This window comes from Danio aesculapii, chromosome 23, assembly GCF_903798145.1.
Source record: "Danio aesculapii chromosome 23, fDanAes4.1, whole genome shotgun sequence".
Taxonomy (NCBI): domain Eukaryota; kingdom Metazoa; phylum Chordata; class Actinopteri; order Cypriniformes; family Danionidae; genus Danio; species Danio aesculapii.
This window is the reverse complement of record NC_079457.1, coordinates 22,988,619-23,001,904: the sequence shown is the minus strand read 5'-3', so window position 1 is coordinate 23,001,904 and position 13,286 is coordinate 22,988,619. Positions and strand designations below refer to the sequence as shown.

The following is a 13,286-nucleotide window of genomic DNA, read 5'->3' as shown; positions in this document are numbered from 1 at the left end:
CCCTTAACTTTTGGGCTGCAGTGAAATTTTCAGTAGAAATGACCGAACTTATACTTCAACTCTAGAATGTTTTTGACAATAATTGTAAATTGCATTAAAGATATAATGATTAATAACACTAATGTTAACTAACATGACAACTAAAGAATACTTTAAATTCTGTCTAATGTATTATCAGATCATGAGAGCCCGCAGCGCTCCGAGTCTTTTGCTGGAATAGCATCTTCCCCAAGTTCTTCACTATCTGCATCTTCTCCTCCAGTCTCTACTGTATCAGCCCCTGCATCCATGTCAGCCTCAGCCTTGGCTGCCCAAAAGGATTTAACACCTGCTGCCTTGCCAGCAGTAGAGCAAGTCTCCTGTACTATGCTGACTGCAGGTCCAGTCCCTGTCATGGCCCCCAGCACTTCTGCCACTGCTTTCCCTGCAGCCATGACCCTTACAGGCTCTAATGTAGACCAAGGAGAATCGGCAGTTAAAGGTGAGGGTGAACAGTCTCTCTCTACCTTATCCGCTTATGTGACCCCTCCAACATCACTGGTGACCCATGCTGACCCATCTCAGCACTTAATTGCTCAAACCCAAAGGGCACCCTCACAGATACTGGATATACCTCGACAAACCCAGACACTTCAGTCAACAATGGTCATAACTGAACAGGCTCAGCAACCGCAGATTACACCTCAGCCACTTCTGCAGGACACTCAACAGCTACCTAAACCAGAGTCAAAATCGCTACCACAGGCAGTGCCAAAAGAGATGGTCCCTTTGCATGGTCTTTCAGCTGCCCAAGTTCAGCAGGTCCCCCTCCAACAAGTACCAGTAGAATCGCAACAGCAGCCAATGCAACAGACCACATTCTTACAGCAAACAGCTAGTGCAGAGCAGATCCAGCAGCACACGGCAGAACAGTTTGTATCTCAAGAAACCAAATCAGCTCCAATGATACTGACCATGCATCCACAGCATGACTTCCAGACCCAGGATCCTCAGCAGGTTCAAGCTCCATTTCAGCCTGTGATCCCCCAGCAGGCTCCAACTGAGCAAACCCCGACATTATATAAACAGGTAGCACATGATATGATGCCAATGGCAAAAACCACAGTACAGAAGCAAGTGTCTTTCCAGCAGTCAGAGTCTGAGCTGTCCACGGGTGAGGACACCGTCAGCCACTCTGCACTTCCGCATCCCTCTTCCGACACCTCTCTCCCACCCCTCCCGCTCTCTGAAACAGCTCTTCCTCCCCTCTCCCACACATTCACTCCTTCTCCAGCACAGCCCTCTTCAGTAGCAGAGTCGGACAGTGAAGGCCCTCCCAAAATTGAGTTTGTGGACAACCGAATCAAGACTTTGGATGAGAAATTGAGGACTCTGCTCTATCAGGAGCACAGCGGCAGTGGAGCAGCTCTGGGTAGTGCCTCCACAGGTGGAACTGCTCCAGCCTGCTCCACTTCAGGATCTGCCACAGCCTCCACCGCAGTTGATGAGTCTTCAGAAGTCCCCTACGCATTCTCCCTACCTCCTGCCACCTCCTCAGACACCTCCCCTCACTCCACCTCTTCCACAACATCGTCCACCACCCCTCGCTCTTCCTCCACCTCCCCGGATGGAGAGCGTGAGAGAGCAGGCGAGGAGGATACGACTATCCCACCTGCGGTACAACACCAGCCTGCCTCCACTACATCCCCTCCATGCTCTCTTCTTTCCCATCCACAGGAGCCTGGATCCTCAAAAGTTACTATTCACTCATCAGTAAGCGTAAGTAAGGGTGTGTGTGTGTGTCTTACATAGGCCCTGTTTACAACTGGTTTTAAGATGTATTTTGGTTATTTGGATTACAAGTAGACAAGGGAGACACATTCATGTTTTCTCCAAGCATTCATCAACTTTCTACCTCTTTTATTTATTTGAGTTGAGGCTGTTTGTACAGTATATGTGAGCTTGTTCACCAATTATGAAATGAGCTCCTCCTAATTACATATGAAGGTTGATCAGAAAGTGAAAGCAATAGGGAGAGCAGCAGCTTTTGTTGCTTGTCTGATAAACTCAAAACTATGCAGAAAACTTTGGGTCTGTGTAATGTAGAAATTGTAAGAGAATTGATTAAATGAGAATTGAACTTTTTTTTACCTTCAAACCAAACTTAAGATTTCAAATTCTGTCTGGCCAGCGGGCTTCATCAACAAGTCTTGCAATATTAAAGAATCAGGTCAGTTTGCAGTGAGGAGGTGGTCTTTAGTGATTGTTTGAAATCTTTCAATTTCATAAGCATATACATTGACTAAGAAACCCAGTAAATTGCCTTTTTTAGATACGTCTGCAGTTGGTTGAAAAATTACAAACTTAAAGGTGCAGTATGTAAATTTGACACCCAGTGGTTGAACTAGGTATTGTATTCCTAAGTCAAAACAAAAGCAAGCGCAGGTTACCAGATCAAGCCTAAAGGCTGATTTAAACCATGTACTATATAAAAGCAATGGCACATGATAGAATGAATATTTTTTATATTAAAAGGTGTTTTTGTTCTAACCAACACCTCGAATTGATATATATTAGAAACGGCTTCTTCTCAAAGGTGAACAATAGAATAAACTGATCACCTTAGGTACACCTTATGTGCTTTATTTAGTGTTAAATGCTAATAATGTGAGTTTGAATGCCATTTTACATTACATTTTATTGCCATACTACTGAAAGCAGCAGCGGATAGCCTTAAAAATAAAATAAACTGTTACTCAACAGTGATTCAGCATGTACATTTAATAATGTTAAAGAGGTTTAATATGTATTAATATGTATTAATTCAATTAAATCCTTACCATTTCGTGAGTGAGTGCATATTCTGTGCTTCTGAATGGCTGTATTTAAATTTCTGTGGTGTTTCCTCTCATGTAAACAGCCAAATAGCGTATCACTGCAAATCTTGTCTCGAACCATGTTAAGACATACAGTTACAATGTAACCTGTTCACTTAATGTTTACGTTTATAATATTTATATTATTTGCTAATTAATCATTTCATGTGTAACTCTGAATCTGATTCTTATATCGGTGTCTGCTACTGTCCACCTGAGGTCGCATTTCGGTCACGGATGCATGCTTTGAGAGTCTTCCTGACTGAATGAATGAAATATGTGGTTTTCCAACAAGGCAGTCCGAATTATAATTGAATTATAAATGGCTAAACTGGCTGTGGGCAGGTTAAAAAAAAAAAAAAACAAGACAGCGTTCTGGCATGGAAAACACATTTTCAAAGTAGAATATCTGACTTCAGCATTGTTTTTTAGATAAAGAAAACTGTTCACTTGGCATGTTAAATATCTGCAAACATTGGAATCTTAAATATCTGCAAACATATTATGGTATTTTTATGCTTTAGAAGAGTCTAAAACTTACATACAGCACCTTTAAGATATTTCAGAACCCATTTGCACTTTACTGTTTGTACTCATGTGATCAGATTGACATCTTCATTTTAGGTGTAAACAGGGCCATAATCAGGTTAATCTTTTATCGTCCTTTACTATTTCACAAAAAGAAGAAACTACCTTCATATGATGAAAGAATTGTTTTTTTCATTTAACTTAACATAAAGCCTTTTTAATAATTGTCTTTTTTGTATTATTTAAAAAATGTCAAAAGCAAATTAATTAAATTATGCATAGACCACAAACATCAGAAAGGAATTTAAAAAATGGGCTTTTAAAAATGTTTTAAAATATGAAAAATCTAAATAAATCATCAATATGTTTTTTTTTTGTCTTGAAAATAAAGTTTTCAGTTAATGCAAAATGAAAATATACAATATACTATTATTATTTTTACTTATTCCATCACATCACTATTATGTACACATTTCTGGTAATTGGTAACACAAGTTCAAGTTCAATTTTTATTTTTTATTATTTTGTAATTTGCATGTTTCAGCATTTTTACTGCTCTGCTTACGTTTGTTTCCCTCCCCTTGTTCATGTGCTATGTCCAGGCTCCCCCTTCTCTCTCTGACAGCTTCACCCCTGGAGATGTTCTGTTGCCTTCCTCTTCTCAGCCGCCCATCCCACTGTGGCCTGGACAGCAGCAGCACAATGAAGGAGGTGGATATTTTGGCCTAAACCTGACATGTCCTAGTATCAGAAATCCTGTTAGCAAGAAATCCTGGACTCGCAAATTCAAAAGCTGGGCATGCAAACTGCGCCACTCCGCCAGCTTGTTCAAGAAGCCCAGAGTCCAGCAAGGTAGTGTTCGCAGGAAGCGCGCAAGAGAGAGCGAGTGAGGGGTGTGGGTGGGCACAGAAAATAAATGTTTAGATTAAAAGTAATTAAGCTGACCCCTTACCTTGCTAGATAGGGATTTCTTAATTGCTAAAACATACTGTTAGAATTAATAATTAGTTATTAATCCTAATAGTGATGGTTGTTGCTGTGTGCTTAGTCTGTAATGAAGTCATTACATCACCTAGCGATTACATTTTTCTTGTTTTAGTTTTTTTGTTGTGGAATTGCTCCTGCTTTACATTAACATTTATGTTGTAGATTTCTTTTCATTTTTGTCTGCATGGGTTACCCAGGGGTAAGAACAGACGAGGGTAGAAAAGAGCGAGAATCTAAGAGGGATGACCCTGGATCTGAGTCTCCAGTCTCACCGTATGCAGTGCTGTTATTGCGGTGCCTGCACCCCTCACCTTCCTGCACCCGCCTCACTCACTTACAGCTCCTGAAATGGCTAAAATAGTACACTAGTTAGAAACTACTTGGGCTGGACTCTGAAGTTTGCACCTGTTCATTTTTTTAGTAAAATCTAAATGCCGCATTATGTTGTTCAATCATGCCCAATTTAATCAAATTCCTATCCAATATAATGCCAAAATAACAGCTGCAAACATTTCTTTTTAGAAATTAATCTGACCTACATGACTTTGTTTATAAATGAATTTACTGAAGCTTTAGCAAGTCAATCTAATATCCAGCGAATCAAACATTTTTTTTATGTTCATATGAGCATATGAATCAAAATTTTTGAGTCTGATATGTGACCCTGGACCACAAAATCACTAAATCTCATGGTATATTTTTGGCAGTTGACAGAAATACATTGCACGAAATTGTAGATTTTTCTTATTAGAATAATAATAAATATTATTTTCCATGAAGATTTTTATGTAAATGTATCAAAACTCAATTTCTGATGATTAATGTACATTACTAAGAACCTAAGATAACTTTAAATGTGATTTTTCTCAGGATTAAAATTTTGAATTCTCACATTCCAGATTTTCAAACACTTGTAACTCTGCCAAATTTTGCCCTATACTAACAATATCTAAAATCTTTAACATAATAAAAATGTAACATTCATGACTGTATTTGAGGTCCATGGTCACATACTGTATATGAATCTGAGTTAATTTCTCCAACAGCTTTAGATCATATCCTGTTCTTTCCCACCTGGGTAGACTTTTGGAAGGTTTTGTTTTCCTTTTTTGCATGTCTGTGTTTGGAATGGAATACTAGCATACTGCTGTCTATACAGTTTTGTTTAAAAGTGTGTGGAAATAGTTTAGTTTAAAAAAAAAAGGGTACACAGTATGCACTGATTAGCATTTCAAACTTGCCACAGTCAAGTTACATGTTGCACAGCCACAAGTTTGGAGTCAGTGAGAGTTTAAGGAGATTAATGCTTTATTACTTCAAGGATGCATTAAAATGATTGAAAGTGTCTATAAAGACTTTCAATGCATTGTTAGAAAAGCTATTTTAAATTATAATAATATTTCAATCTATTACTGTTTTTACTCAAATAATCGCAGTCCTGGTGAGCATGTAAGCCTTCTGTGAGGAGGAAAACAACTTACTGACCTTAGACTTTAAAATGAAAGCGCACATTCAGTGGCATCTAAATAAACTAAAGGCCACATTCATGCTGCAACATAATTTGATTGCTAGTTTGCCTTTTAATGCTCAATCCTTTTCTGTACACACACAGTTCAGAAATTTACAAGCGTGACAATGCTGTAGCTGTAGTGTAATTTTGGCTTTTTAAATGAGCAGATTTTATTTAGTTTTGTTGCATGAAGCTGAACCTTTGAACTCTGTGCACTGTATTGATATCTTGCATAGTATACAACTTGATATTGGGATGCTCCATTTTCCCAGTCAATAACCGCTACTTGTTTACCAAATATTAACCATTGACCGGTTAGATTAATGTTAAATTATTATTTAATAAAAAAAATGTATTGACATGTTTATTTTGTGTCTGACACATAAAATATTTTAACATGCGAACAACAGCATAGCCTACAAAACATTAACAGAACATCTTCAAGCACCTTCTGTGTTTCCAATAGCATAAAAAAAGAATAAACTAAATATAAAGAATAAAATAAATAGTAAAAAGTATAAAAGTAGATTGTTTATAAGAGTTAATAATAACTGTTGATTTCCAAATTGAAAACATGTTGGTTTGTTGGTTGTACACTAAGCGGAGCGCGCTCTGGAGAGAAAACCCTGACATTCCACTTGTTTAAGTAGTGGACATTTCAGACAGTTTGCCGCTTCTTTCTCCACTTGTGCAAATAGGTTTAGGAGACGGGCTATCACCATCAGCGCTAGTTTGGCATCAACTCCTCTGTGCCAAACTGTGACCACCAATATTCTTCTTTTCGCTCCTGTTACTTTTGCTTCTTTTACAAATACGTCCATAGTTGCACATGTTACTGCCCAGCGGGTTAACAAATATGTGTTGCACATTTATGCAGCAAAACTTAAAAAATACAAATAAAAAAATATATATATTTTTAACTGTTTAACTGATACTATTAATAGGTTAAAAATGCATCCTTCCGGTTGATGTGAGCATCCCTTACATGGTATCATGAGTAGTATACGATGCATTATTCCTATTAGTGTTCTCTGGTTGCTTACTGCACATTGTGTGGTTGCAAGTCGTGTATATTCCCCATAAACACTACATTAGCATGAGTAATATGGTAGTATGCCATTCCCAACATAGCCTAAACACATTACAGTATTAGTCCAATAGAATAGAGCTGTAGTTTTCAGCAGTTTAATTGGCAGATGTGCGACACTCATATATGTGTGTATGTATATGATTGCATCATGAAAAGCACCTTAGGACCACAATGAACTAGAACTAGACTGGAATGATACAGTGTTTCTGTACAGTATGTATCCTCTAGACACAGTATATGTAGATAATTCACACATGCTGGCTGGTATCACTGCGGCTCAGTGTTATTACAGTATGACAGATGAATGCAATTGTGTGAGTGTGGATGGATGGGGGCACGTTACTTGTGTTTATTACTCTGCAATGTTTTAGAAGTTGTACTGCAGTATTTGTCCATGTTTATTCAAGCTGCTCCCTGCCACCCTTCCCCACACCCATTCCCCATCACGCGCTGCATGGCGTTTAAGATGATCATCATATTCATATTCATGTCCACCGACTGCCAGTGACAGTGTATTTTGCCTTGTTGACTCTATAATCTCACCATGTAAGCATGCATGAATGCTTGTTAGTCAAAGATATCTTGTGTGCTGTAGTTATTAATGCAATTTCCTTGTTTGTTTGTGGTGTCTTTTGTGGTTATCTTGTTTGTGTGCTTATTTGTGTTTTTCTTTTTATATATACCAAATATGTCTCTATGTTCCCATTTCATTTTACTATTGTTGTTGTGTTCCCTCGTCTTTGCGTCTATTTTTTTATTTCTTATGATAAGATGGCAACTCTAGCCAGGGGATGAAGGAGGCATCTACAGATGACCAACCCTGCTCACGGAGAGGCCGTTTCCAGGTAATTCTATGTCATTTTGCAGTAGCTCAGCCTTGCCAATTGCTGGTCAAACAATTGACACAAAACTTCTAACTCTGAAAGCAGGTTTAGAGATTAGTTCTGGTGCTTCTGGGAACATGATTGATTAATTCTACTATTTTTTTTAAATTTTTTTTATTTCTCCCCATCAAATGACACAAGTAGACTTTAAGTTATGTTGTAACAATAAAATACAAAAGAAAAGATACACTTTGAGTGTAAAATTTATTCATATTATTTTGCTAATGGGAATTTTGGGAAATAATGTAATATGGTCATATCTGTCTTTATAAATTTTCATCACTAAACTTAATCATCGAACCAAAATCCATACATAAACATAATTGTATCACATGCATGAGTCTTTATGATTGGCCCACTGCCCTGGAACTGACATTGATGAATGGTGCTGCGTGTAAAGTTGAAGTTTTTTGAACTGTTAAACTTGACGTGGTGTTTTATAAACGGCAGTCATGAGACCCAAGCATAATGTTCACGCACATCCAGTTGGCACTTGTTTACATATTGTATAAAAACAATGCAAAACCAGCACATTTGAATGGAAAACTTGTTCTGTGTGAATGGCTCCTTATGATGTTGTCTATATGCATACCTCATAAACAGCCATTCTCATATGATTAAAAGGTAATACCATGAGTTTTGTTAAATATACATCACTGTGATCAAAGTTAACACAAATAATTTAAACTGGATGAAATGACAATAACTTCCTGCTCTCTTTTCCCAGGTGATTCCAGTATCCCAGTCTGCAGAGACCCTTCCAACGCAGGAAGCTCCACCAAGCCAAATGATGAGAGTTGGCCGTTTCTCAGTCTCTCAAGCTGAACATCGAGAGGAGCATTTGACCGACAGCTCCCCTGTGTCACCTGACCTGGAGCGAGAGAGGAGGAAAATGAAAGACGAGAGGAGAACGACAGCACCCAGCCACCCATCCAAGAGTCACGCGCACTCACCCCTGGGCAGCAGTGATGATGAGAGCGAGGTGGAGGATGAAGACTTGAGGAAAGAACTGCACAAGCTCCGAGAGAAGTGAGACAAGTTCAATGCACCTGTTACTTTACATTTACTTTAATCCAAAGTGACTCACAAATGAAGATAACAGAATAACCAGAATGTTTTTTTGAGACTTAAGTATGGAAAACTTTCTAGGTTTAAGCCTCTACTTAAATGAATTGATAAAACTCTCTGAATATCAGCTTATAACTTCTGATCAGTAATATCACACATTAAAATGGCCATATTATGGATTATAAAAGGTTCATATTTTGGTTTGTGGTGCCCAAACAACAGGCTGATATGCATGCAAAGTTAAAAGCGCATTTTGTCTTATAATATGCATGTAATTATCATGTAATTTATATATACAGTGCTCCGCATATGAGTACACCCCTCACAAATCCATCTTTTAAATTCATATTTTTAATAGGAAGCTCTACAATATTATATTTGTGCTTTAAACATTAGATTAGTCAGCACTGAAGCCAAATCTGGAGCTTATCTAACAACATAACTTACGATAACGGTCCAAAATGTAGTACGCTCAAATGTAAATGTTATAAAAAAATATTAAATACGAATTAGAAAAAGGAAAAATCAAGAGAACCAAAAATAAATAAAAAAATTATTATTATTATTAATTTGTTTTTGTTTTTTACAATATTTTGCTTGGATTTAATTGGATTATATTTCAATTTCTAAATATGTTTGGTGACTAAAATAATAATAAATATCTCTGTTTAATAAATCTGTTTACATGCACCAAAATACATTGCCTATATTTACTGAGGAATGGATAAAAACACTCATTTTCAAATTGGGGTGTACTCAATTATGCTGGGCACTGTAATTTATCTTATTGTTCTAAAGAATCCTATATGATTTGTTCGGCCATTCATTTTTCCAAACCAATCCTTTGTGTGATGCTAATCTGCAGTGATTGGTCTACTGAGTGCTGTGCATATCAGAAATGGGAATGCCCATCATGGCTCATAAGTGTTGAAACAAGCACCCAGTGTAGTGAGTGTACACTATACTGTATGTTTGAGCCCAATAGCAGGAGCATATTGATAAAGCCCTGCAGTTTGTCCACCAGTTTATGGCTCTATTTATTCATCATCGTAACAAAAACATTTAGTATTAATCGACTCAGCGGCAGTTCAGCTATTTTGAAATTTACCGTGGTGGACCCACAAAACTCATCTGGATGTTTTCATTCAATTAGAGCTCTGTTATACACTGCATGAAAGGTTATTTTTCGAAAATTCATAATAGAGCCCTTTAAAGCCGGTCTTTTACAAAATATTGTTATAAGCTACACAGATAGACCAAGATGCCAATATTTTTACCATTTATAAAAAGATGAATCTTTGTTTGGCCATCTTAGATTAGGAATAGATATAAACATAACAAACAAAATGTTTGATAGTATTACAGCACACTGTGGGCACATATTAGTACAATGTATTTATTCCCTTTTGTCATCTGAGCATTTAGACACGTATGACGTCAGACTTAACATGCAGGTTGTGCATTGCTGTTTTATTTTTCCTGTCCACAATTGCTTCATACTGGTTGTTCTCTCTCTCTGCAGACACATCAAAGAGGTGGTGTCCCTGCAGGCACAGCAGAACAGAGAGCTGCAGGATTTGTACAAGCAGCTCCGCTCTCTCAAAGACCACAGACAGCCAATGTCCATGAGCCTGTCCCGCACCTCTCCTCTGCCCTCCGCACCCCTCGCCATCTCCCCACGCAGACCCCGACCCGCCAAAGCCAAGCTCCGGCCTCGACCACACTCTCACATGGATAACAACGGAGTTGCACACCAAGGTACTGCCATCTTTAAGAATTAGATGCCAATCAGATAGAGTGCCCTTTTTTGTGATTTATAATGCACTTTGCTCTTGCTTTTGAAAATGCAAACACTCAGGGAGTCTTCAGCAGTCTAGCAGTTATTCTGGTGGGGAGCAAAACAGGCTACATTCATACTGCAAGCCAGAGAAATCACAATCCCTGACGTCTAATAGAGGTACTTAAGCTGGAGGACAGATTACATTTTTAGAGCTCCAAATATTTTATGCTACAGTTGAAAATGTGGAATCGGTAGGATTTTATTTCTTTATTTTTTATCTGTTCAGCAAGGATGGATTAAATAAATCAAAATGGACCATAACAATCTTTGCAATACTGTAAGCAATTATTGTTTGCAAATAAATATTGTTCTTTTGAGCTTCCTATTCATTAATAAATATGGGGGTGGGGGATCAAAATTTCCACAAATATTTAAGCAGCACTGTTTTTAACTTGTAAAATAGTGAATATAAAAAATTGAGCACCAAATCAGCCGATTGAAGACAACCTGTTGAAAACGTTGCCATTACAGGAAAAAATTATATTTATTAATCAACATGGAAATAACTATTAAATCGTAATATCATGTATTGTAATATTTTGCAATATTGCAATTTTTGATCAAAACCATTTTAAAGATTCTCCATTAGTTTTTTTCTTAATTATTGTAGCTAATCACAATTGATTGTCTTTTTATTTATTTTTTTAACCATTTCAATTTCTTGTTTACAGACCACAGTCCTTCAGCCCAGGGTTCTGCCAACAGAAAGAGCACATTCACAGATGAGCTGCATAAACTTGTTGATGAGTGGTCAAAAGAAACTGTTTGTCCAGTTCAGCCCAAGCCTTCGCTGAATCAGATTAAACAGATCCAACAAGTGCAGGAGTTGGGTGGATGGAGCCAGACTGCAGAGGTGAAGCACCAGATGCAAACTCTCAAACACAATTATGCAGATTAGGCTGTAGGAGTTCAAGTATTTTGCTGTCACATTAGTGTATAGATCTCTATCCTCTGTCACTTTTTGAAATTTTTAAGAGTGAAAATTGTCTAAGTTTTACCCAAACATCAAATTGCAGATTGTTTGGTTGAAATAACATCATTTTTACCATGAAAAACACCAGTAATGATGGCTGCATCATAAGGCAACTGGTGGAAAATGATTCCTATAAACTGAATACGTTTTTATCTAATTTAATGACATTACTATTTCTTAGACTCACAGACTCCACATATAAAAATGTGCCACAGTTTAGTAGATGTGCATACACTATGTAAATAGCTTGAACCATTTTTCTGCTGTTGGCATTTTTCTGCTGAGTGCCACATGCCCAGTGTCATGTATTTATTAAAATAGTGCCAGAATTGTTTTTTCCCTTAAATGAAATATACTGGGACTTGTACAATGCAATTAACTTCAAGTAAATTGGATGAGAACATTACTATATATTCCTTTATATACTGTACATTTGTTTATACTTGGTGTTTATAATAAATCCTTGTATAATCCATGCCATAACAGTTTGTTTTATTGCTTATATATTTTTTCTTTGTTCTATACTAAATACTTTTTTATTGTAAAGTGATTGTTTAGTGAAGGGAACTAAAATATATGTCTATAAAGTTTTTAAATATTTAATTATATTTCGGGCTACCTAGTTTACATTTGTTTCTAAACGAAATGACTTGTTTATTGATTTTTTTTCTAAAAGAGAGAGTTTTGAATTCCTCTGTAATAAATATTTGTAATAATAAAACTGAAAAACAAATATTACACTAATAATAATGTTTTTTTTCTTGCAGACAACAGCTTCGTCGGGTTGGTTTTCCGGGGCCCCTTTGAGTACACCTGCATCAGTCAGCATGACCACCATGACATCCACCCCCTATATCAGTGGACAAACACAGCCGCCTCCGACGCAATTCCCCATCGTTTCTCTACCCCAGCAGAACGTGCATCCACAACCCAGCCTGCACCGTCAGCCTCTGCAGTACAGCCCTTCACCCCTGCAGCAGGCCCAGCTCCCAGTGCCTGCAACGGGACAAACACTGCCCCCAACCAATCCAGACACTGTATTCTGCTCATGCTCCTCCTCCTCGTGCTCCTCCTCCTCCTGCTCCACCTCCAGTGCCAAACTTCACCCCAAACCCTCCACGTCCACCCTTCCTTTAGGACAGCAGTGAGCAGATACTGATGTACATCTTGTACAGTATGGACTCCAGTAGCAAGCGGTTGCCTGTTGGTGTGTGTGTGTGGGTATGGGGGTGTATAAATACTGTAGTGTGTGTATTTGTGTGCGCGTGCGTTTGTGTTGCTTTTTTTCTTTTTCCGATACATATCCTCTGTGTGTTTCCACACCGTCAAGTTTTATATCTGACTTGAACTTGCCCTATATAGAGACATTTTTTGACATGAGAAATGATCCTGTTTGTTTTTATTTATCAGTGCTGCAAAACAAAAGACTATTAGATTTTTTTTTTTAAAGTGCAATTAGTAACTGATATTTAAATTCATCTTTTCTGTGTTGTTGTGACGTGGATCTGTATAGCTTAAAAAGAGATATTTTTTATATATAAGCACAGAAGC

At 37.6% G+C, this 13,286-nt stretch overlaps 1 protein-coding gene across 5 annotated transcripts in view; it reads left to right on the top strand.

Annotated features, from left to right (window-relative positions):
- si:dkey-151g10.3 (serine/threonine-protein kinase WNK3) overlaps window positions 1-12,989 on the top strand; it is a 70,511-nt gene extending 57,522 nt beyond the window's left edge. For 3 of the 5 annotated variants that reach the window (XM_056448738.1, XM_056448739.1, XM_056448735.1), the window contains 8 exons: window positions 179-1,758; window positions 3,986-4,235; window positions 7,742-7,815; window positions 8,582-8,883; window positions 10,445-10,680; window positions 10,781-10,879; window positions 11,434-11,615; window positions 12,503-12,989. In XM_056448738.1, coding sequence (XP_056304713.1) covers window positions 179-1,758; window positions 3,986-4,235; window positions 7,742-7,815; window positions 8,582-8,883; window positions 10,445-10,680; window positions 10,781-10,879; window positions 11,434-11,615; window positions 12,503-12,883 — 3,104 coding nt within the window. In that variant the 3' untranslated portion in view covers window positions 12,884-12,989. The remainder of the gene's footprint in view (window positions 1-178; window positions 1,759-3,985; window positions 4,236-7,741; window positions 7,816-8,581; window positions 8,884-10,444; window positions 10,681-10,780; window positions 10,880-11,433; window positions 11,616-12,502) is intronic. The other 2 variants (XM_056448737.1, XM_056448736.1) reach the window with 2 other exon arrangements.
- The last annotated feature ends 297 nt before the right edge of the window (window positions 12,990-13,286 follow it).